At 38.8% G+C, this 26,939-nt stretch overlaps 1 protein-coding gene across 1 annotated transcript in view; it reads right to left on the bottom strand.

Moving 5' to 3' along the window:
- IPO11 (importin 11) overlaps nucleotides 1–26,939 on the bottom strand; it is a 250,011-nt gene that overhangs the window by 111,415 nt on the left and 111,657 nt on the right. The window contains exons 22-23 of the mRNA XM_065406414.1: nucleotides 21,461–21,576; nucleotides 20,543–20,619 (exon numbers count right to left, since the gene is read on the bottom strand). Of these exons, the coding sequence (XP_065262486.1) occupies nucleotides 20,543–20,619; nucleotides 21,461–21,576 (193 nt within the window). The remainder of the gene's footprint in view (nucleotides 1–20,542; nucleotides 20,620–21,460; nucleotides 21,577–26,939) is intronic.

Genomic DNA, 26,939 nt, shown 5'->3' with positions numbered 1-26,939 from the left:
GAGTGAAATATTACTACAAGCATTATAATACATCAACTGACGGGAAAAGGCAGATGGGTGAGTAGAAATGTGTGATCAATTATTACCCTTTTAGTGTAATATTTTTTCACAAAGGAAAATAATTAAGTTTATTTACCAGTAAAATGATTGCCTTTGTGGATATGCACAACTGGAATCCGTGTGGCACTTCACTACTTAGTGTTCATTGAGGCCACATACACACACTACTCCTGGGGGAACTGTGCGCATCTGCGGACGTGCAGAATTCCTCTGCCCCGCATAATTTTGTATTTTCCCACATGAAATACATTTTGCCTAAAAAGTGCTGCAGTTGCGCCTTTTGCCCACGAGAGGCCACTGTGATGTCAGAACAGCCCCTGGTGGGCAAAAGGGGGAACTGCGGCACTTCTGGGACAGAATGTATTTTCTATGGGGAAAAAAGCTATGCCCAGTGCTGCAGAATTCCCCCAGGAGTAGAAGTTCATCACAGCACTCTGCCCGCAGAGCCAGGTTAGGACAGAGTGGGGCACATAGGGCTGCTGGGGTGTCACAGACTGGGGTTCAGAATAGCTAGTGGAGGGGACAGACTGGGGCATGGGCTCAGGAGCTGGTGGGGTGACAGCGTTGAGCCTGAGGACAGGAGAGGGGGTTGCAGAGACCCATGGGGTTGGGGGCTGCGGGGACAGGGGCAGATGTGCCTGACTAAATGGAAGAGGGTTGGAGTCAGCCAGGGTCTGCATCAGGGTAGGCTTCCCAACTACTTAGGAATTCCCCCGTACCCCCCCAAAAAACCTACCACCCACACCCAACACCCTCCAGGTTCAGTCCCAGGCTCCTTTCCTCTCCCTCAGCTCCCACGTTAACCCTGGCTCCTCCAAGCCTTTGCACTGTTTCTGACAGGTGCAGGAAATACAGTTCTCTATTGTAAGTTTAATGAATTACTCAGAGTTCTGTATTAATATGCCTAATAAGGAATCTATTTGTAAAAAAAAAAAAAAAATTAACAGAATTTTTTTTTTTGGTCTGTATTGTTAGACATAACTTGCTGACAGATATTTTGAAATAAATTACCAAAATAATTGAAACTGGCATGATTATATTGTGTTATTTTGACAAATAAAATTTTCAAATATTGTGTGCAGAATTTTTAATTTTTTGGCACAGAATTCTCCCAGGAGTAACACACGCATCGTAGCAGCACAAAAGTGAGAAACAACAGTTTCAATAGCCATTCCGTTCCTTCAACTTATTCAGGAATCCATTTAAGAATCACCAAAAAAATGAATGAAGGGGGTGGGATCTATACATGCAGTCTTCTTGAACTACAGTTACTGGTAAGTAATCTCCTTCTCTCCTTCAAAAAGTATCTATAGATTAAGAAGCAATGATAAACACCTTATACAAAGCAGATCTGAGTAGAACTAGTGAAACAAAGATTGCAGGACTGCTCTTCCAAACTGCGCTTCAGAGCTAGCTGTCAAGTCAAGAGAGAATACTGAGTAAATGTACTGAGATTCAGGTAACTGCCTTGCATATTTCAGTGATGGAGACATTCTAGAGATATTATAGAGGCTTCAGGTACTGATAGCCAATAGATTTGTATGAGACACAATTTGAAGAAAAAATGAACAAAGAGGAAAAACGAAAACAAACAAAAGGTAAAAATGTGATGAAAAGTTTCAATAAAAAGCTTCACTAAAACAGCAGCTCTATTATGCAACATCTTCAATTAAGTCATGTATAACAGACACTTATCTTTTACAGTTCAGAGTTATCACTTGGCCTTCATTTTCTCCCAATTCTTGGTTTTTTATGATCTTTAGATTACATAATCTAACCTAGAAGTGATTCATATTGATTTTCATATTGATTTTAACTAAGCTTTGGATCAGGAATAATTGCAGCTTTAAAATAAAGTGCACACATTTCAGTCTGCTATTTTATTGCATCACCAAATGATATAATTTTTACTTAGGGGCTTTTGCCTGTGTAATCCAGCCTCCTCCTGATTTCCATAGATGTCCTCAAGCAAACAAAAGGTCCTCAACCTTTTTCTGGGTCTAGTCCAGATATTAGCAGCCAACCATCTCTCTAAGAATCCACTCCTGAGACAGCAGCCCTTACCACTGTGACTCCCACTTCATACACAAGTTTGTAAAGTATAAGCCCTTTGGCCACGTAGGCCAGGCAGGTAAGGTAGCAGTTGTACACTAAATTGACAAAAGATTGGCACTGAACCTCAGGGTTCTGGGTTCAGTTTGTCTTCCCCCAAACCATAGCTTCTCCTTAATGTGTGGAGGTGTGAAACCATTAGAAATATCCTTGAGCAAAATGTACTCTCTTTGACCACGTGGGGGAGGGGGAAGCGGAGAAGGATGAGTTAGAATCATAGAATATCAGGGTTGGAAGGGACCTCAGGAGGTCATCTAGTCCAACCCCCTGCTCAAAGCAGGACCAATCCCCAACTAAATCATCCCAGCCAGGGCTTTGTCAAGCCTGACCTTAAAAATTTCTAAGGAAGGAGATTCCACCACTTCCCTAGGTAACCCATTCCAGTGCTTCACCACCCTCCTAGTGAACAAGTTTTTCCTAATATCCAACCTAAACCTCCTCCACTGCAACTTGAGACCGTTACTCCTTGTTCTGTCATCTGGTACTACTGAGAACAGTCTAGAGCCATCCTCTTTGAACCCCCTTTCAGGTAGTTGAAAGCAGCTATCAAATCCCCCCTCATTCTTCTCTTCTGCAGACTAAACAATCCCAGTTCCCTCAGCCTCTCCTCATAAGTCATGTGCTCCAGCCCCCTAATCATTTTTGGTGCCCTCCGCTGGACTCTTTCCAATTTTGATGAAGGAGGGTTTTGTGTTTTAAGTCACTGGTATTTACACATCTTTCAACAAATCAAAAATATGATGCAACTAAACAGCAATCTTACTCAAAAGGCTCTCTTGATCCAGGTGCCTATTGAGCTTTGTTCCTGCAAGTGTCTACAATGGCTACACTTGAATGACTAGCCACAGGTGGCTCCAAGGGTGTTGAAATGAAGACCAGATCTGCCTGTGCTGATTTAAGTAATCTGATCACCCCAAACACTCAGATTTTAGTGCTGAGTATGCTGAATTGTGCATCAGAGACAATATCATCATCTTTGAAACAATTTGAGATGCATATAAGGGAAGCCTATTCTTCACACCAAAGGTGTTAACAGACATGTTCTTTTGCTACATCTTCAAGATTTAAGGGCCATGCTGAATGCTTTAAAATCCAAATCTAGATTATTTAGATCTCTCCTTTCACTCACCATGCCTGAAATGATAACATCTTGACATGGAGATGAGATGTGAGAGGGAGCCAGATCAGACTTATGTTTAGAGCAGATCAGTGTAGTGTATTCAGATTGAATTCTAATTAAGTTTTAAAATGACATTTTAGATCCATATGATTTAAAAATCAAATTAAATACACACTGAATAGAACATACTTCTCCTTAGTTTTCTTTTTTCTCTTTAGGGAATCGTTAAATGTTAAAAAGGTAATAATCACTCTTAAAAGACATTCAAATAATGCAAAAATATGACTGTATGAATCACAATGTAAAGGAAATCATGAAACTAGCTGATTGCTTTTAATCATGTGTTGGTATTACTCAGTACAGTAGACCTATATATAAGCCACTTACAAAAGTCCCTATGCAACATGGGAGAGGCTAGGCAACTAAAAATGGTTATTTCTCTGGGCTGTAAAATTGCAGCTAGGAATGGAGGTCAAGTCCGCTTGCAGGAATGTTTGGTAGCTGGAAGAGCAATCAGCACTTCTTGGAAAAAATTACAAGAGGAAACAACAAATGGGTTTGGAGGTACAGGTGCTTGAAGGATTGCTGGTGGGTTAGGAATCAGAGGAAAGAAGGGCAAGTGCTTGTACATTGAACATTGTTAAGTACAAAACTTAATAGCACTGCAATGCAATTTATAGGCAACATTTTCCTACGCAGTCATTAATCAAAGCAAGCACAGAACTCTGCAGTAAATCTACTGATATCTACCAACACACTTCTTGATAACCAGATGCATATTTTGGACAAAGTATCTTTAATTCTATTTACGCCATCCTTTACGTCTTTACGCCTAATTCCTTTACATCTTTACTGAAGGAAAACATACTAGCATGGGGAAAAACATGTTTATACATATTACAGGTCACGATTTTTAAACAAAGGGTGACTAAAGTTAAACTCCTAAATCCAATGGGAGCTACTGCTCAGCACTTTGGAAACTCAAGTGACCTTTTAAGGCATCTAAATAAGGGCTTAGGAGCCTAACTTTATGCACTTGTTTCTGAAAATCTTGGTCTAAGTATTTATTGTGTAATGGATTGAGTTTTAAATTTCATCTGAGAGCCATGATGTCCCGAAGCACACACAAAAAAATGACCTGAAAATCAGAAAGGAATCCTACAAAAAGTGAAAAAATGGACACATTGCTAAAGAGGAGTACACAAGAATAGCACAAGTATGTAGGAACAAAATCAGAAAGGCTGAGAACTTGTCTATACTTAAAAGGCTGCAGCAGCATTTCAGTGAAGATGCTACCTACACCAACGGGAAAACTTCTCCCATTGGCGCAGGTAATTCACCGCTCTGAGAGGCAGTGGCTATGTCAATGGGAAAAGCCCTCCCGTTGACATAGTGCTGTCTAAATCAGGAATTAGGTCAGTGTAAGCATGTGGATTTTTCCAAACCGCTGAGCAATGTAAATTGCTAGTGTATACCAGGCCTGAGGCACAAATGGAGTTACACCTAAAAAGAGATATAAAAGACAATAAGAAGAGGTTCTTTAAACACATTAGGAGCAAGAGAAATACTAAGGAAAGTGTAGGTGCTCTACTTAGCGGGGAAGGAGGCTAATAACTGACAACATTAAGAACGCTGAGGTGTTTAATGCCTGTTTTGCTTCAGTCTTCACTAAAAAGGTTAATGGGGACCAAATATTAATATTAACAAGTAGGGGAAAGGAATGCAAGCCAAAGTAGGGGAAGAACAGTTTAAAGAATATTTAGATAAGTTAGATATATTCAAGGCAGCAGGTCCTGATGAAATTCATCCTACTGTACTTAAGGAACTAGCTGAAGCAATCTTAGAACTGTTAACAATTATCCTGGGGGGAACAAAGAGGATCTGGGGAATTATGGTCAGCCTAACTTCGACCCCTGGAAAGATACTGGAACGAATTAGTAAACAATCAATTTGTAAGCACTGGGATGATAGCCAGCATGCATTTGTCAAGAACAAATCATACCAAACCAACCTAATTTCCTTCTTTGACAGGTTTTCTGGACTACTGGATGGAGAGGAAACAGTAGATGCGATATATCTTGAGTTTAGTAAGGCTTTGAAAAGTCTCACGTGAAAATCTCAAAAGCAAACTAGGGAAATTAGGTCTAGATGAAATTACGATAAGGTAGCTCCACAACTAGTTGAGAAACTATACTCAAAGAATAGTTATCAACAGTTTGCTGTCAAACTGGGTGGGTGTATCTGTTGGGGCCCACAGTCCTGGGTCCAGTACTATTTAATATTTTCATTAATGATTTGGATAATGGAGTGGAGAATACGCTTATAAAATCTGCAGATGACATCAAGCTGGGAAGGGTTGCAAGCATCTTGAAGGACAGGATTAGAGTTCAAAATGACCATGACATATTGGAGAATTGGTCTGAATTCAACAAGATGAAATTCAATATAGACACATGCAAAGTACTTCTCTTAGGAAGGAAAAATCAAATGCACAACTATAAAATGGGAAATAACTGGCTTGGTGGTAGTACTGCAAAGAAAGATCTGAGGGTCACAGTGGATCAAAAATTGAATATTGCCTCTATATAAATCCCTGGTACGCCCTCATCTTGAATACTGTGTGCAGATGTGGTCGCCCCATCTCAAAAAAGATATATTGGAATTGGGAAAAGTTCAGAAAAGGGCAACAGAAATTATTAGAGGTATGGAACAGCTTCCGTATGAAGAGAGATTAATAAGACTGGGACTTTTCAGTTTGGAAAAGAGACGGCTAAAGGGAGATATGATTGAGGTCTATAAAATCATGACTGGTGTAGAGAAAGTAGATAAGGATGTGTTGTTTACTACTTCTCATAACACAAGGACTAGGGGTCACCAAATGAAATTAATAGGCAGCAGGCTTAAACCAAATAAAAGGAAGTATTTCTTCACACAACACACAGTCAACTTGTGGAACTCCTTGTCAAAGGATACTGTGAAGGCCAAGACCATAACAGGGTTCAAAAAAGAACTAGATAAATTCATGGAGGATAGGTCCATCAATGGCTATTAGCCAGGATGGGCAGGAATGGTGTCCCTAGCATCTGTTTGCCAGAAGCTGGGAATGAGTGACAGGGGATGGATCACTTGATGATTACCTTTTCTGTTCATTCCCACTGGGGCACCTGGCACCGGCCACTGTCAGAAGACATGATACTGCTCTAGATGGACCTTTGGTCTGACCCAATAGGGCCATTCTTATGCATCAACAAAGTGATGCAGCTGAGAAAAAGTCTAATATCATTCTAGGGTGTATTAACCAACGTTTTGCATGTAAAACACAAAGAGATAATTGCCCCAGTCTACTCAGCACTGATGAGGCCTCAGCTGCAGTACTGTGTCCAGTTCTGGGCACCACATTTTTGGAAAGATGTGGACAAACTGGAGAGTGTCCAGAGGAGAGCAACAAAAATTATAAAAGGTTTAGAAAACCTGACTTATGAGGAAAGGTTAAAAAAAGGGGCACGTTTAGTCTTGAGAAAAGACTGAAGGACGACCTGATAAAAGTTTGGACAAACACTTGTCAGGGATGGTCTAGGTTTACTTCATCCTGCACAGTGAAGGGGGCTGGACTTGATGACTTCTCAAGGTCCCTTCCAGCCGTATATTTCTGTGATCTTATGAAACAACATACATGCTGAGGCAATTGGTCAATAATAACCCAAAGAGAAGAGTACTGCCTAATGAATAACTAACACAAATTCCTAGAGGTCTCTCATCCAAGTACTGGCCAAGCCCGACTCTGACTATGGGAGATCCAGATAATTTACAACCCAGTGTTGTACAGATGTACTATGACCAACACTCTCCCAAATTTCATCCCCATCTCGGTCCTTAAGACTTCTCCCCTTGTGTTCATTTTTTGCAGCCTGATTGCAACACAGCTCACTGGAAGAGGACACATTTGCCCACTGCCTCTTGACCAAGAGAGAAAGTAGGTGAAGGTTCCATATACTCTTTACCTTGTAGCACCTCTAATTACAGGTTACACTGGTTCTCTACTCTTTATGGATGTCTGCCCTAAATTACTCATACCGTAATAATCAATAAAAAAACCAAGATTAATTAAAAACAGGAAATTGTCCAGCCCTTTGTCACAGGTACCAACTCTGACATCAATGTAGCGGTGTTGTGCTCCCACAAGACAACACATTGAGGGAACTATTAAATCTAACCATACCATTTAAGCAACAAATCCATAAAACACTTTCACAAACCCCAGCTATCAGTGGTGATGGAGTCTTGGCACCAGACCTGGTCAACCTGGACAGATCTAGGCAACTTGGTATTACTTCTGCTAGACATAAAGCCACTTTGATTGGGCCTTCAAAGTTTACACATTGCCGGATTTAGTAAACTGAACCTAAGGAGTCTCTCCCATCTTTTGAGATTTGAGGCACCCCTCTAATCTTTGTGAGGACTAATAATAATCTAGGGCTGTCAAGCGATTAAAAACATTAATCGCGATTAATTACACTGTTAAACAATAATAGAATACCATTTATTTAAATATTTTTGGATGTTTTCTACATTTTCAAATATATTGATTTTAATTATAACAGAATACAAAGTGTACAGTGTACTTTATATTTATTTTTGATTACAGATGTTTACAATGTAAAAAACAAAAGAAATTGTATTTTTCAATTCACCTAATACAAGTACTGTAGTGCAATCGCTTTATCATGAAAGTTGAACTTACAAATGTAGAATTATGTACAAAAAATAACAGCATTCAAAAATAAAACAATGTAAAACATTAGAGCCTACAATTCCACTCAGTCCTATTTCTTGTTCAGCCAATCGCTCAGACAAACAAATTTGTTCACATTTGCAGGAGATAATGCTGCCCGCTTCTTGTTCACAATGTCACCTGAAAGTAATAACAGGTGTTCGCATGGTACTGTTGTAGCTGGCATCACAAAATATTTACATGCCAGATGCGCTAAACCTTCATATGTCCCTTCATGCTTCAACCACCATTCCAGAGGGGACACATCCATGCTGATGACAGGTTCTGCTTGATAACAATCCAAAGCTGTGTGGACCGATGCATGTTCATTTTCATTATCTGAGTCAGATGCCACCAGCAGAAGGTTGATTTTCTTTTATGGTGGTTCGGGTTCTGTAGTTTCTGCATCAGAGTGTTGTGCTTTTAAGACTTCTGAAAGCATGCTCCACACCTCGTTCTGCTCAGATATTGGAAGGCACTTCAGATTCTTAAACCCTGGGTCGAGTGCTGTAGCTATCTTTAGAAATCTCACATTGGTACCTTCTTTGTGTTTTGTCAAATCTGCAGCAAAAGTGTTCTTAAAATGAACATGTGCTGAGCCATCGTCTGAGACTGCTATAACATGAAATATATGGTGGGTAAAATAGAGCCATAGACATACAATTCTCCCCCAAGGAATTCAGTCACAAATTTAATTAACGCATTATTTTTTTAACGAGCATCATCAGCATGGAAGCATGTCCTCTGCAACAGTGGCTGAAGCATGAAGGGGCATACGAATGTTTAGCATATTTGGCACACAAATACCTTGCAATGCTGGCTACAAAAGTCCCATGTGAACGCCTGTTCTCACTTTCTGGTGACATTGTAAATAAGAAGCAAGCAGAATTATCTCCCGTAAATGTAAACAAACTTGTTTGTCTTAGCGATTGGCTCAATGAGAAGTAGGACTGAGTGGACTTGTAGGCTCTAAAGCTTTATATTGTTTTGTTTTTGAGTGCAGTTATGTAACAAAAAAAAATCTACAATTGTAAACTGTACTTTCATGATAAATATTGCACTACAGTACTTATATGAGGTGAACTGAAAAATACTGTTTCTTTTATTATTTTTACAGTGCAAATATTTGTAATAAAAAATAATATAAAGTTAACAGTGAACACTTTAGATTCTGTGTTGTAATTGAAAACAATATATTTGAAAATGTAGAAAAACATTCAAAAATATTTAATAAATTTCAATTGGTATTCTATTGTTTAATAATGCGATTAAAACTGTGATTAATCACAAATAATTTTTAATTAACGATTAATTTTTTTTGAGTTAATCAGATGAGTTAACTGCGATTAATCAACAGCCCTATAATAATCGTGCCATAAGGGCACCCTTGCTCCCCTTTTTTAAATTAAGAAAAGCTGATTAATCTAGTTTACAATAAACAAAAATAAGCCGCAAAATGCAGGGGGGAAAAAGGCAACAAGGAAAGCACCAAGGCCATTTAGTGTACTAAGAGTTTGCTATATCTTCAGTCATGAGAAAATTGAGTAGAGGTTGGAACCTATTTCCTTTTATTCCCACGGAACTCTACTTGGGAGGAAAGTGGATCAGTCATAGGTTAAAATAAACCCCATAGTTTAGCTAGTTAAATTCCTTCCTTAACCTTCTTCTTTTCTAAAATTCCTTCTACTTTAACTCTATTCTATATAAACATCCCTAAGCTAGAACAAGCATTCTACATGCAACAAATAAAATGAATTTTGGTACAATATATGGTATTAAACAAGAAACCATTAAAATCTGAGCCACATATTTTCAAAAGAGGCTTTACCAAAAGCCAAACAGCATAAAGTAATGTAGGGAAATACCTGAGAGACAAACAGTGCATGAAATGAATCTTGAATTTCCAATTGGTTTAAGCAGTTCAGGAGGAACAGATTAAAGACTGCTGTCATATGGCTGCTGGCTACACCTTAAGTGTATAAACTGAACCTTAATCTTCAGGGTACAAAAATTCATCTCATGAAAAATTGTAAAGGTCACCCCTAAAACCATAAAATTAATTCTTTAAACTAACGGAAGCTAAAACAGATTAATCATATTGGGTGGAAATGTTCAGCTCATTGAACACAAGATTACAAGAAAAAAGGAATGGATTTTAAGGTAAAATGAAACCCTGCCACAGAAAAACCAGAATAAAAATTGCCAAGAATTTTACACTACATAGATTTATAAATTGTATAGTATGTTATACATGTAGTAGAGCAGGGGTAGGCAACCTATGGCACGTGTGCCGAAGGCGGCACGCAAGCTGATTTTCAGTGGCACTCACACTGCCCGGGTCCTGGCCACCGGTCCGGGGGGCGCGCTCTGCATTTTAATTTAATTTTAAATGAAGCTTCTTAAACATTTTAAAAACCTTATTTACTTTACATACACAATAGTTTAGTTATATATTATAGACTTATAGAAAGAGACCTTCTAAAAACGTTAAAATGTATTACTGGCACGCAAAACCTTAAATTAGAGTGAATAAATGAAGACTCGGCAGACCACTTCTGAAAGGTTGCCGACCCCTGTGGTAGAGTATATGCAGGCTCTAAATACTGCAGCATAGGACAGGATATGTAAAACCACATTTATTTACAGATCGCTGTAATATCTAAATGAAAAAACATAAAAGGTAAATTAGAGGTAAACCCCTATGAATTTCCTCATCTTTTTCATTTAAAGGAAAACCTAAAGATTAGTTATACACGTCTACCCCGATATAACACAAATTTGGATATAACGCAGTAAAGCAGCACTCCAGGGGGGCGGGGCTGCGCACTCCGGTGGACCAAAGCAAGTTCGATATAATGCGGTTTCACCTATAACGCGGTAAGATTTTTTGGCTCCCGAGGACAGCATTATATTGGGGTAGAGGTGTACATCTTTAACTAAATGTAATTTTCAAAGCAGTTTTTAGGGGGGGAAAAAAACTTGTGATTATTTCAATATCTTTTTTTTAAAGAAACTGTGAAAGCTACAGTTATCACTACAAAGAGTTATGTCGATGTAAGGCAGGTTACGTCAACCTAATTATGTCAGGTTGTATTGTAGACTTTCTCCCACCAATGTAAGTGTCCTACTACACTGACATAACTACTCCACCTCCACAAGAGGTGTAGGGCTTATGTCAGTGTAGTTAGAGCAATGCACTGGCTATGTGACACTGTGGGATACTTACATTGGCTGCTGGCTGTCATTGTTGTCAATTTCACAACCCAGCTCTGGCTCCGCTGCCAGCTGGGCTGCCACCCTGGCTCGCGCTGCCTCCAGGGCTTTCTGCCGGGAACCTTGCTGCCCCCCTGCGATGATCGTGGCTCCTCACTCCCAGGCAGGCTGCTTCTCATGCTCCCAGCTCCCCGCTCTGAGCCAGGGAGGTGGGGGACAGCTGAGCTCCTGGCTCAGAGTGGGGACCCAAAAGCCTGGAGGGAGCCGAGAGCCCAGGAAGCAACTGGGCTGGAGCCAAGCGCCCAGGCTCTCAGCCCCCGACACTGCCCCTCTTAAGTCAGTGGAAGCTCTTCTGGTGAGGACACATACCACCGACAGAAGGAGGGTAGTGTGGATACAAACCGCTGAATTACTGCCGTGGCTGTAAATCAACCTAATATAAGTCAACTTAAGTTTGTAGTGTAGACATGACCTCAATGAGAGCACAGTGACCATTTTATCGATACTTTCCAGCAGATATAGTCCAATCAGCAAGATTAAGGCATAAGAAATCCACTACAACCAATATATGACAAGCAGGGACCTTAGAAGTTATTCTAAGTTAAGTTCTATTATTTTTAGTAGTAAATTTAACTTTTCTGTTATCCTACATTTATAAAAGGAATGTACATTAAAACTTTTTTTTAAAATTTCTCATTCTTTGTTATGCATTCAAATGGAGACAGATGTTAAGAAAGAAGCTTTGTATTTGATAACAGGTCCACCTGTACTGGCAAAAATGACTTTACAATGGGATGACTACATTTTTGCTTGGAATTGACACAACTGTGCTGGAAGTTAAGTGAGTGCGTGCACGATTGCGAAGTATCTAAGTAGTCAGCTGCACATATAGATGTACACATGAATTTGTTTGCTCAGACTTTGGACTTCATTTTTTGTAATGAAACATGGTCCGTAAAATATTTTTTGGGGACATGAATTAGTTAGGTGCAATGAATAACTGAATTTTTATTTATTTATTTTACAGTACAGAGGTGTTTTTCCTTTAAATTTAATTATTACCTTTTCCCTGAGGACTGAATCAAAATACAGGCTCATGGCAACCAGATACTAAGGCCAGGTCTACACTACTGCGGTAGTTCGACGGCTGGCAATCGAAGTTCCGGGTTCGATTTATCGCGTCTGGTCTGGACGCGATAAATCGATCCCGGAAGCGCTCGCCGTCGACTGCGGTACTCCAGCTCGGCGAGAGGAGTACCGCGGAGTCGACGGGGAGCCTGCCTGCCGCGTGTGGACCGCGTCTGAACCGCGGTAAGTTCGAACTAAGGTATGTCGACTTCAGCTACGTTATTCACGTAGCTGAAGTTGCGTACCTTAGTTCGAATTTGGGGGTTAGTGTAGACCAGGCCTAAGTTAATTACCTAAGTGTTAAATCGATAAGATTTTTTTTTTTTTTAACCAGAGCAACAAATAACTGAATTAGGAGTTATTTACTGGAATGCCCATCTCCACTTTAAATCAGAGAATCACTGCCATGCCACTATAACATCTGCAGTATTCTGGTAGCACACATAATTTTGTCACCCAGCAAAAGAACATGGAACAGAATCGTTATTAAGCACCAATATGTTACTGTAAAAGACACAAATACAAAAAATCCTAACAGCCTCACCTTGCCTAGGAGGCAGCACAGCATCAGCCACCTGAACTGAAGGAATACCATCACAGTCCCAGCAGTATGATGCTGTCATCAGCACGATCCTTCAGTGAAAAATGTCTTTCTCAATTTGATTACATGGCTCTACTGACGGAAAGGGGAATCTCATTTGGAGTTTCAGTTGAAGAAGCTGTGACAAATGCTAAATTCTCTGACTAAAGCTGGAGATGGCTCTAATAAGGAAGGGAAAAGTGGGACTGAGATAAGGATCAATAAGAATACAGGAACGTTAACTAAAAATATAAAAAGGATTAAAATAACATAAAAATGAAAGGAAATCAGGAAAAGTTTTAAAATGAAATAAGTATGGGCCACAAATGAACTGATAAAAAGAAAATGGGCGTTCTCTAAATTGGAGAGTGTTCAGAGCTACAAGAATGTTTAGAGGCCTGGAAAACATGCCTAATTCAATAAGAGACAAAGGGAGCTCAAATTATTTATTTTATTGAAGAGAAGATTAAGAGGCAATTTGATTATGGTCTGTGTATATCATTACCTAAACAGGGAAAAGATATTTGATATTAGGGGACTCTTCTAGCAGACAAAGGCATAAGATCTAATGGCTGGAAGTTGAAATCAGCAAAGTTCAAACTGGAAATAAGATGCAATTTTTTAACAGTGTAGGTAATTAACCATTGGAACAGATTAGCAAGGGATGTGTAAATTCTTCTTCACTTGGAGTCTTTCAAAAAGATATGCTCTAGTTCAGTGACAAGTTGTTGGGCCAGACACAGTAATCGCTAGATGAAACTCTATGGCCTGTGTTTTATAGGAGGTCAGACTATACCCATCATAACAGTCCCTTCTGGACCTAAAAATCTATTAATCTAAATCTAATAAGGGCATAAATAGAACTACGATGTAGGAAATAGGAGTGAAAAAAAATCTATCTTCATTTTGATTGTAAGCTGTTAAGGATAGGTAACTGTTTTTTTATCTACCCAGACAGTATATAAATAATGACTTTTAGACCAACAATAGGAGACTCAGTAATATTAATAACTTTTCTTCATTTCAATTTATCTGAAAACAAAGAAAAGCAAGAAAGTTGGGGGAAACAGTTTCACATTCAAAACTGGCTGTTTCAAGAAAAACAGTTCATTTGCTCTACCTGTTCATTCCTTCAGTCTGAACTGCCAAATATACAGTAAGATGGTATATGCACTGTATTAGTGTGTCCTTAATCTTCTGTCAAAGCTGTTTTATTTGTTAATATATAGAAACACTTGCAGAAATCATTTCTGATTGATTCAATTTGACAACCATATAAAATCCTGTAATTGTTTTTCACGGCAATTACATGAAATGATTACTAAAAGCTATCACACACTATAGGTTATAAATACACAGACATACACACAAATGTATCATGAGTAGAAGCATTGAGATCTGAGATGTTTATAATTCTTCCTCATCCCTTCCCTGCATCTTCCTCAAGGAAAGTGGAGAATCTTAGAAACAGGTCTTTCTACAGATTTTTCAGTGGGGAAATAGTAAACTTTAATTTAAAGAAAAAAAAATAAAGGCGACCTATAGTTAAGAACTTTGTGACATCTAAATCAATGCATATTTGTTTTCTTGAGTCTGCAAGTCAAAAATAATGCAATATCTTTCCTAAATCACTATAGTAGCATTTAGAGAAGTGTGATCATCCGAACTTTAAAGTTTAATCATCAGCGACAATGACCCTCACTATTTATAGCAACAAAGAGGAGCTTCCATTAGCCCAGTGAAACCTCTCTTTCTCAACCAGTGCTTGATAGGGGGTCCAGTTTGAAACTTTATCACTTCCTCTGGATTCCCAAACTTAATCTCGTCAATAACCTCTACAATCGTTTATTTCAAGCTGTGGGACAGTGCCTTGGCACAACAACCTACATAGAATAAAATACAAGTCACCACTGTTCCACTGGAAGTGAACAGTAGTGCTACTTGTACTAAAAGTCTAATGCCACTAGCATTTCAAGGGTTAAACGTTGGAATCACTGCTAACATATTATCAATGTGGTATATGAAAATGTAGATTCACTAGAACAACTGGCACATATGCAAGGAGATATTACATCTTCTTAGTTATTCATTCTATGTCCACCTATGTCCACTTGTAATGTAGGCAAACATATTTCCCAACAGCGGTGACACGAATAAGATGACAGAAGCCACAGAGGCAAAATACAACCAAGTCTGCCCCCATCCCAAGGAATCAAAAGCTGGTGTCACTCTGTCTATAAACATGAGTCTCACAAATGTACTGCTTAACAGTAAAATCACATCAATCTCAGCTGAGACCTTTGATATGAGAAAATTACGTATCACTGATTCTATGCCGTTGTCTTCTCTTCATCTTCCTACAAATAGGAAATCATTACATCATGCTCCCCATCAGTCTTTTACCTCAACAGACTGGAAGCACGGAGAATGTGGTGCAGCTCTTTCCAGCCTTCCCCACACTGTTTCTGATTCTTCCACAAAGAACAGAAAGGACAAAGGAAAAGAAGAAAAAGACTACATGAAGGAAAAAAGATAAGGAAAGGAGACAAGGGGCTGGTCTACACTGGGGGGGGGGGAATCGATCTAAGATACGCAACTTCAGCTACAAGAATAGCATAGCTGAAGTCGACGTATCTTAGATAGACTTATCTCCCGTCCTCACGGCGCGGGATCAATGGCTGCGGCTCCCCCGTCGACTCCGCTTCCGCCTCTCGCTCTGGTGGAGTTCCGGAGTCGACGGGGAGCGCGTTCGGGGATCGATTTATCGTGTCTAGACGAGATGTGATAAATCGATCCCCGATAGATTAATTGCTACCCGCCAATCCGGGTAGTAAAGACGTACCCAAGGAGTCACCACCCTGTTACACCAAGAGAAATGACAGAGAACTCAGGGACATTAGTCTCAATCAGAAGATTGGCCCTCCAACTTAACTGCCCAATACACGTATTCTCCCAACAAAGAGCAACACAACTCTCCATGTGCCTGCTGTGGACATGTCCACTGCCCCTGTGTTCAGAGACCAAAAAGGGAGGCTTTTCTAGATCATTGAAATCCCTGAATTTTTAGGTACCCAGTCTCTCTGCCCCTGCCAAGTCCCTTATTCTGCTGGGTTCCATGACCTCACTGAATACACAGGTACGTCTGTTAACCAAGGATTGTTTTTACCTTGGAGGTCTTCAACTTCTTTTACTTTCAGATGATAAATGCTATATAAAACCCTATATTTTAACTGAATACCTCAAAGCATTTCTTACAGAAGAGATCACAACCATCTAAAGATACTCTCCCCATGTCCTGCCACCTATGCTTCCTACTATCATCATTCTCCCACCCTAACCAAAGTGTATAAAGATCAATGCTACCACACTACTAAAATTGGTCCCACAAACTGTGAATCACCTTTAGGGTCAGAGAAATTATGATAAGATATCAGCGGAAGCTCTAGAAGAGTAGGAGGATAACAATCATCAGAATAGGCTCTGAGAATATCATTGTCAGACCTATTACCTCTTCTGGTTTGGAAGCCAAAAGTGCATTTGAGAGGCAGACTCCTGATCAATCCACAGTGACATTCTACCTGCTTGATGATATTCTGGGATTAAACCAGGATATTTTCTGTCTCTAAAGACTTGGAGAATAAGTACTGCATAATCCTAGGAGCCAGACGCAGCCACTCCCACCTCAGATTCTCATTGGCTTGTCCTCTATGAACAAGCTTCTAATGATCAATACTGTATCTCTCTACTCCATAACTGTAACAGTGTGACGGGATCCCCGGGGTGCAATCTAGGACTGTGGGATTGCTGTGCCCCCTTAACTCACTAATCTGGGATGTCTCTCACAATGCCTTACTGGTGATAGGCAGCAAACCCCTCCAGGTGCTGTTACCATTCAGTACAACTGCATGTGGAAACCCGCACCCAGCTAGATTGCATGAATGCTCCCAGCACCACTTACAAATCACACAGAGAAAGGCACCAGCTAAATCTCCCCAGCTCCCAGCACTGTACTACAGGAATACACCATTTTACACTGCTAAAACCCTTTCTTGAGCAAGGTAAGTTTATTAATTGGTTCACCACTTCATCAATGGAAAGTAAACATACACCAGCCTTTGTAACCTGAGCAAATTTACCAAGCACTTCAGTCAAACTCACTGGTAAGGATAAACATCAGAGTAAGTTTATTGATTACAAAAGTTTTTAAAGAGGTAGCCATGTTAGTCTGTATCAGCAAAAAGAACGAGGAGTACTTGTGGCACCTTAGAGACTAAAAACTATTTATTTCCCCCCCCTACTGTTACTCACATCTTCTTGTCAACTGTTGGAAATGGGCCATCCCAATTATCACTACAAACATTTTTTTTCTCCTGCTGATAGTAGCCCACCTTAACTGATTACTCTCGTTAGAGTTAGTATGGCAACACCCATTTTTTCATGTCCTCTGTGTATATATATCTTCCTACTGTATTTTCCACTGCATGCATCCAATGAAGTGGGTTTTAGCCCACAAAAGCTTATGCTCAAATAAATTTTTTACTCTCTAAGGTGCCACAAGTACTCCTCGTTCTTTTTTTTTTTTTTTTTTTTTTAAGATTTTAAGTGATTATAAGTGATAGGCAAAAGTCAGAGTAGTTACCAAAGGAAAATAAAAGATAAGCACACCGTCTAAATTCTCAACCTTATTAGACTAGGCAATATCTAGACTAAGCAGTTTTTCTCACCCCACTCGATACTGCAGGTTGGTTACAGTCTTTCGTATGCAGCCTCTCCCTGTTAGCCTGAATTTAAGATACGTGGAAGGGCAACGCAGCATAACTATGAAAACCATGACCACTTGGACAATACTATGTTAGTAAATTTATACCCAAAAAGAGATGTTCAAAAGGTATAGAAGGAAGATTAACAGGAAGTGTCTAGCAATTGCAAAGATGGACATGTAAATCTAAAGTTAAATACTGAACCATCTACAAAAACTTGGCTCTTTGTAATTGCAGTACTTTTCCTTGAAGCACAATTTTGGTCATTAGTATTAAGATACATGGGAAGATCATAGGAGAGGGACTAAGTTAACCCTGCCTACTATGAGGAACACTTCTCATTAACCTTCATAATAAAATATGAAGTACTGAAATTAATCTTAGAAAATATGATAAATGTTCGTGACCAATTCAGAAATGTTAACTTCTACATTTTCTGTTATGATTTAAAATTTTTCCTCTGAAAAATCCATTTGCTATAGCAATTAGTTCATCAATCTCCAAAGCACAAAAAAGTGCAGAAAATAATTAAAGGAAAGCAAAGAAATATTTGCATAACAAAAATTACTGTGTACAGTGTTGTAACACACGCAAAACTACCTCCACCAAACAAGGACATTCCACCAGAGAAGTAGATCATATCATGGAATGGGCCACCCAAATACTCCAAGAGAACCTGCTTCAGTACAGAAATAAAACCCCCTCGGACCACATACCCCTAGTTGTCACCTACCACCCCACGGTGGAACCCATATGGGGTATCAAACAACTACAACCCATACTCGATGGGGACCTCATCCTGAAAGAAATCTTTCTTAAACCCCCTCTTCTGGCCTTCAACAACCCCTAAACCTCTCCAAGCTCATCATCAGAAGCAAGCTCCAACCAGACCAGGACACACCAACTCAAAGCAGCACCAGATCCTGATAGAACAACAGATGCAAAATCTGCAGACACATTTCCATTGCTACAATTATCAACATTCCCCACAACACACCTTTCAAGATTCATGGATCCAACACATGCCTATCACAACATGTGGTGTACCTCAGCCAGTGTATTAAATGCCCCAATAGCAACATGGGTGAAACCAGACAAACACTATGCTCTCAAATGAACTCAAACAAGAAAATGATAAAAGACAAAAACACCACATCACCTGTGGGTGAACACTTTTCACAAAGCGATCACTCTGTATCTGACCTATCAGTCCTCATCCTCAAAGGAAATCTGCACATTATTTTCAAAAGACAAACCTGGGGGCTTAAATTCATAACTGTGCTAGACACTAAAAATCATGGATTGAATAGAGACACTGGATTTATGGCTTATTACTACAACCTATAACTAGGGCCCTACCAAATTCATGGCTGTGAAAAATGCATCACGGACCGTGAAATCTGGTCTTTTGTGTACTTTCACCCTATACTATACAGATTTCGGGGGGGAAGGAAGGGAGGGGACCAGCATTTCTCAAACAGGGGGTCCCGACCCGAAAGAGGGTCATGGGGGGGGGGGGTCGCAAGGTTATTGTAGGGGGGTTGCAGTATTGTCACCCTTACTCCTATGCTGCTTTTAGAGCTGGGTGGTCAGACAGCGGCGGCTGCTGGCCAGACAACCAGCTCTGAAGGCAGCACCCGCTAGCAGCAGTGCAGAAGTAAGCATGGCAATATCATATCATGCCACCCTTACTTCTGCGCTGCTGCCTTCAGAGTTGGGTCAGGACCCTTACAGTTACACCACCATGAAATTTTAGATTTAAATATCTGAACTCATGAAATTTACGATTTTAAAAATCCTATGACTGTGAAATTGACCAAAATGAACCATGAATTTGGTAGGCCCTATGTATAACCCACTAACAACTCCCCTTCCAGCTGTTTACCCTCCTCCTTCCTTTTCAATTATATATATATGTAATTTGAAAATTTACTACTTGAATATTAATGATTTGGAATGGAGCCATTAATTCTTTATGTTCTTCAGAGTAGCAAGTAGGATTATTATCTGATTAAGCAAGTAGAATAGTCAGCTATTCTCTACACACAAACGCAATGTTATTATTTGATTTCGTGTTAAGCTTTGGGGGGCTTTTATAAAATCAGTGACTGTGCAGTCTTGATGGAACACTATGAAGTCCAACTCAGTTGATTTTTTTTGCAATAAGTAAGCAAATAAACTATATATAGCTGAATTACATTTCAAAAATTAATTGTCAAATAGCACTCAGCTGCTAAGCAACTTCAGTTAGTTCTACATTTTAATAGCACTTACACTGCATGTATGAATATACATCATATAGTCTCCAAACATAAGACCCACGGAATCTTTTGTGAAACATATGCCTCCAAGAACATGCAGCCTCATAAATAAAAATTACACCATAGAGAATAAACAGATATTTGTGCAGAGATACCTATCAAAATTAGCCTACCAACCAGCAAATATTTTGGATGACATTCTGGACTCATTAAAGTCAATGGCAAATCTCCAATTGACTTCAACTGGTCCGGAATGTCACCCTTTGTCTTTAACTAAGAAACAGTCCATTAATAAAAAGCATCATCTCCAGTTTGTTTCTTTGCCTTTTTAAGTACAAAGCACTTTAAATGTTGATTTATTTAAACACAATCGGGGTGCAAGAAAATGGGAAATTCTTTAAGTTAGTCAAAGCTCGTTCAAGCATTTTTAATAGTAAGAATTTTGATCTCAACTTCTTACTGCCTTAGTTATTTTATTACTAGAACATGAACAACGTTGTTAGTATAGAAAACAGAATCCTTATTATTAAGACTCACCAAGAAGGGCAGACATATTCTGAAAGATTCGCAGCAGCTCAGGAGTAAGACATGGGCTATTCTCCAATGTCACTAACCTAAGAGTAGATTAATTACAACATTGTTTACATTTAGTTCCCTGTTTTGCACAATAAACATGGTAAGAGGAACAATTTTGACAAGTGTAAAAATATTGTAATATTCTAGTATCAATATAAAATCTCTCAAAATGAAGAATGCCACAATTATTTGAAATTATTATCTTTCAAAATGGTATTTCCCACACTGCTGGTCTGTGGAATACTTGCTGGTCCTGTCATCTCAAAAGAATGTGGGAAAGAAGCAAACATTTTTATGCCTCTCTATTTTTGTTTTTAAATGACGGCTGTTTGAAGCTGCTCAGAGGTTTGGAATGTTCAAAGTATCCACACGGGAGGTGGATTAATGGGCAGAGTGCAGGTAAGGTGGATAAAGTTGCATGCTAGATGCATCAAGACAACATACTAGCATTCTAGACCTCTAAGAAATTTCAAAGAGTCACCAGTTAAAGAAACCTATGCTACAGAAATATCTCCCTTTTCCCTCAAAATATTGTTCTGAGGTGTAATATCCTGCATTGGTGACAATCAGGTGAGAGCAGACTACATTCATCATTCTATGTTCCAATTTATAATTCCTGTGGGTGGATAATCAATGAAATTTCGCATTATGTTTATAAGCAAAGCACATGATTAAAAAAACACTACATGCTCAGACAGTCAAACCTCCACTGGTCAAAGCAGCAACAGCCCATAATTTGCTTGATCCCAAATCTGAGCTTGCCACATGGTCAGTTTAATGTACATATTACATATATGTTTCTAAGCAAGTCACATTTTTTGTAGTAGTGATAAAAATATTAATGTGCACTTATCTGCTGAGCAAAATTCTTCCACTTACCATAATTCCAAGCCATCTTCCAGAAGATAAACATGTGGAGGCTGGGAAACATCTGTACTTAGCTGAATAATTGGAAGTAGGAAAGGGTAGAGGTTCTTGCTGTCTGCTCCTAATCCCTGCAGAAGGAATAAACAAAACAACATAAAACAATTTTTTAAAAAATCTGATCTGAAACAGAAAATTTAAGGTATTTTCTTTTTAGGCCACACCTATTTTCTACCATTACTCATTACACCAATGAAGTCAGCTGGATTTCATTTTTACAATTAGTAATGGAACACAACAAATTATAGCATACTGGCACTAAAAATAAAACCATAAGCCTAGCACACACAGTCACTACATTTTTATGCCACATATTACACTAGAGCACATATATATAAAACCATACACTTTAAAATGACTTGGGCAATAGGCATATCAGCAAACCAATTTAGACTTTCATTACTTAGGGAAAACTGATTGAGATTTGTCTTTAGACCCATTCAGGTTTATCTTTAAACCCACTGGGAGAGTAGAAGCAGCAGCATTTGGGGATGGACTGTTCTCTTCTCTTTGAGGTGAACGTACGAGAAAATAAAAACTAATGGATTGGTGAGGAAGAGAGGCTGGGGTTTCACAGCACCTCCCATCTAAGTCCTACCACCCATATATCCCTCTGCAGTTAATCATGTGAGTCAGGATAGGGCCTAAGACAGACTCTGGGGCTTGCTAGAGCAACATCAGCAGAAGGATTTCAAACCAGACTTTGGAACTATATGACTAATGATATACACACTAAAATATATCAATTGTATACAGCAAGTAAATATAATTATATCATATCACTCCTGATCCTCTTCAAATATTTTGAGGACAGTAAAACGTTGAAAAATTTGCAAAACTGATTATAAACAGTATATACATTTTCAAATCATTTCAATGTCAATCATGCTTTCTCTAGAAAAACTTTAGAGTAGCACAGATGGAGCCTATAAATACTTAATGGAAACCAGGGGATAAAACATTTTAAAGGAGGGAAAGGTGTCAAAATTTACTTTGTGGATTTTATCACACCCTAAAGCTTTTGAAATGTTCTTGGAACAGGAAGAATATAAATTCTTCTAACAAGGATTCATATTTATAGTGACATTGATTTTTTTTAAATAACTAATATAAAGAATGACCTCTACATGTGGCTATAAGGCACAGAAAACACACCACACAACCTAACACATCTTTAAATCAATTTAATCTAATCTGGTACTAAGATGCCTTAATTTTAAACATGGTTATTATACGTTTTCACTACAGAGCAGAATTAAGAATGTTTGATATAGTAACTCTGCATTTCCATAAGCTAATGTTTGGATTTATTTTATATTTTAATTTTAATCTCAGAAATTCTTGTTTTTGTAATAATTATACCTTGCCTGTAACATATTTTACCCTAAATTACTGCATTGTACTCTCAACCTTAACTCTATCTCAACTGTTCCTTTCTTTGACTATAAGGAGATATGGAGAGATACCTACTCTGGACTTCCTCTTTTCTGATAATAGAGATGAGGTACTATCAGAGATTGAGGTGTCAGAAGACAAGGTGCTTGGAGAAACCAATATTTTGGAAAGTAATAAGTCACCAGGCCAGATGGTATACATCCAAGAGTTTGAAGGAGCTTAAGTATATAGTGGCTGAACTTCCAACAAATATATGCAATCTCTCATTAAAAACACCTACTGCACCACTGTAGCAAATGCTGTACTTATATTTAAATAAGAATCTAGGGGTGAACTGGGAAACTACAGTCCAGTAAATCTTAAATCTGTACCTGATAAACTGGTTGAAACAATAATTAAAATTCAAATAATAGAAAACCTCAATCTCTGATAGTACCTCATCTCTATTATCAAGTTACTCCACTCAAGCTAGCCTAGCTCTAGAGAGACCAAACTCTATAGAGACCAACCACACAGCAAAACAACACTGGAGCCAGGGCCGGATTATGACATTCTGAGGCCCTAAACTATGTCAAGTGTAAGAGGCCCCATAACATTAAAAAAATAATTTATTATTTTCACAGAAAGGACATTTAATATATAAACATGAAAGCTTTATATTTGCATATATACAAAGGCAAAGTTGTAAAAATAGAATAATAATCTAACTAAAACATGTGTCTTGCAATATGCCTGTTTACATTATAAAATAATTTCAAATTAACATATTTTGTCTAGGATTTCTTAATTAGTAGATATGAAAACTTATATCTACAGCAACACAAAAGCAGTTACAGTTACAGAGACCAGCTTACTTAATGGAAGTAGTACAACCTACAGTATGTCTGTTTGCACATCACATTAATTTTAACACTGAAATTTAAAACATTTTCTTTCATGATTTTTGGAGAGCAAAGTCATTGATGACGTCCTCAAATGATAAGCTACGGAGTTTGTCACTTCTGATGCACAGAATGCTTAGGGCAGATGTCTGCCTAGAAAATGCTGCAAGAAAAGCTCTCTCTCCACGTTCGCTTCTCTACCCTCTGTCTCCCCCAGAACCACTAATTAATCTCAAGTAAACACCTCGGGGCCACAGAGTCGCGCATAAAGCTTGTTGTCAAAGAGAAAGAATTCACCAGAAAAAAAAAAAGACTGGTAATCTCTAGACAGGCATTGAGAAAATGAGGAAAAACTAGCCTATATTCAAGCAAAGATAATGAATATTATAGGCCTTAATAGCTTATAAATCATATATGCAGATAGTTTGAAATAACTAGCTCACCAAGTATTCAGAATATTTTGATACATAAGTATATCTTCCTTCCATTCTCTCAAAACCCTTTATTTATCCTTTCATCAGCACTCTCTGATATTTACTGTGAAGGTTCCCAAAACTGACGGAGGGAAGCCAACACAAATTTATCCTCCTCAAGATCCACTTGACCCAAGTCCATAAGACGATCACCTGCAAACTCAATCATGTGAAGCATGGATAGCGCATGAAGCAGAAAGCGGTATGCACACTAAAATACACAATTGTATCTACGTACATATCAAAAGAAGAAAGAACACACTAACACTTAAGAAAACGAAGAAAAACAGGAGTGAAGGCACTATATGACTAAGCGTGCTGGACCATAAATGAAAGATGGTGGCCTTCCGGCTGTTACCAGCCAAGGGGGACGCTATACATAACATCACTACTAGGACGAGTCCCATACGAGTATGAGCTTGGCAGGATTGTCTCACGATACTGCCGTCTCCGACCTCACAATTTTCCCGATTTTATCAGCAGTGAGATTATTTATTTATTTAAATAAGTTATGAAGGCACAGTCAGAATTTTACCAGTAGCAGCTGGCCAACAAAATGCTGTCTTAGGAGACTGATAGCAGACTTACTCATAGAAATACTAATTTTACAAGTGCAATTATCATTTTTTTCTCAGCCCTGGCCTCCCGCCTGTCAATAATGAACAATTAGTGAAGGGTAAGTGAGGTTAAGGGTATTTGTGTAGGCAGATGTGTATATTTTTGTCATATTTGAATGCAAATGTCTATATTTAGAAAGAATCTTCTTTTTCAATATCTCATTTATCAACCAATTTTGCTAAAATTTGAAATGGAGTCAGTTTTTTATTTTTTATAGGCCCCCTCATGTTGAGAGGCCCTAAATTGTAGCGTAGTTAACTTATGCCTTAATCTGGCCCTGACTAGAGCTACATAGAGGAATTTAATAAGCAGCAAAGAGTGATTGGATTAGCAGCTGCTGAGCTGCTATAACTTGAGCTACATTACTAGCTTGACAATCAGCAGCATTTGAGTTTCAACCCATCCCCCTAACAGGCCAACTTAAAGCACCATTTAACTCAATTTAGAGATTTTTGTTTGTAGATGGGAGTTAGACTAAGGGCAAACCTCAAATTAAAGCTCAAGCTAACTGTAGCCAATTAGTTCATTTTATCCATTTATCATTATGTTATTTAGTATTATGATCAACTCATATGCTATTTCATATATAATCAATGTTTGCTAAATAGATTTAAATTGCAATCTTATGTATAAGATTGACAAGCATTTAGGAATGATCAGTGTGTATTAGGTACATAAGTAAAACATGGCTGGAATGCAAAGCCAATAGGTTGAGGCATGTAAGATTTTAGCTTGGCCATACTGGGGCGTAGGCTTAAGAATGTTTGACATGAATATGTGACCTAGGAATAACCCTATGCTAGTAGGGTTACAAGGTTACTGTAAAACAGTGGCTCTCAAACTTTCCAGACTACTGTACCCCTTTCAGAAGTCTGATTGTCTTGCATACCACCAAGTTTCACCTTACTTAAAAACTACTTGCTTACTAAATAAGACATAAAAATACAAAAGTGTCACAGCACACTGTTACTGACAAATTGCTTACTTCTCATTTTTACCATATAATTATAAAATAAATTGGAATATAAATACTGTACTTACATTTCAGTGTATAGTACGTAGAGCAATATAAACAAGTAATTGTATGAAATTTTAGTCTGTACTGACTTCACTAGTACTTTTTCTGTAGCCTGTTGTAAAACTAGACAAATATCTAGATGAGCTGATGTACCCCCAGGGGGTACACATACCCTGGTTGAGAATCACTGCTGTAAAAGATGTGCCAATATGTGATGTTACAGAAAAATAGACCGCAATGTACTGCCCAAGACCACAAGACACCTGATTGTAAGATCACAGGACATCCTGGTCTGACTGCAGGTTACCATGGACACACATGGTGCATAGATGCTAAAGAGAATAAGGGGAACTAAGGCCAGGTCTACACTACCGCGGTAGTTCGACGGCTGGCAATCGAAGTTCCGGGTTCGATTTATCGCGTCTGGTCTGGACGCGATATATCGATCCCGGAAGCGCTCGCCGTTGACTGCGGTACTCCAGCTCGGCGAGAGGAGTACCGCGGAGTCGACGGGGAGCCTGCCTGCCGCATGTGGACCGCGTCTGAACCGCGGTAAGTTCGAACTAAGGTATGTCGACTTCAGCTACGTTATTCACGTAGCTGAAGTTGCGTACCTTAGTTCGAATTTGGGGGTTAGTGTAGACCAGGCCTAAGAGAACAACCTATGAAAAATGGGGCACCCCAATAGTCCTGGGGTGTGAAAGTACAGATAAGGAAAAGAGGGTTGAAGCCCTCATGCATATGCATAAGGTGTTAAGCAGGGTCAGAACAACAATATAAAAGAGGTTCCCTGATTGGGTAAAAGTGGGAAATCCCCACAGGAAGCACCCCTCTATAGATGATCATCTGTTGAGAAATCCATCAGAGCCTTGAATACCTTTGGGGATGCGAGTATGACTACATTCTTAGTCATTGCCTGGGTTTTTGTAAGATTTATATATGCATGGGTAACATTAACTTTACTTAATGCTTTAACAAAACTTGTAGTAGAGATAAGACTTTGTACTAGTGATTGTGGTCGCTATCCTTGGTCTTCCTGGAATCGCCAA

This window comes from Emys orbicularis, chromosome 6 (assembly GCF_028017835.1).
Source record: "Emys orbicularis isolate rEmyOrb1 chromosome 6, rEmyOrb1.hap1, whole genome shotgun sequence".
Taxonomy (NCBI): Eukaryota; Metazoa; Chordata; order Testudines; family Emydidae; genus Emys; species Emys orbicularis.
The sequence above is the reverse complement of the archived record's forward strand: the minus strand, read 5'-3'. Positions and strand labels throughout refer to the sequence as shown.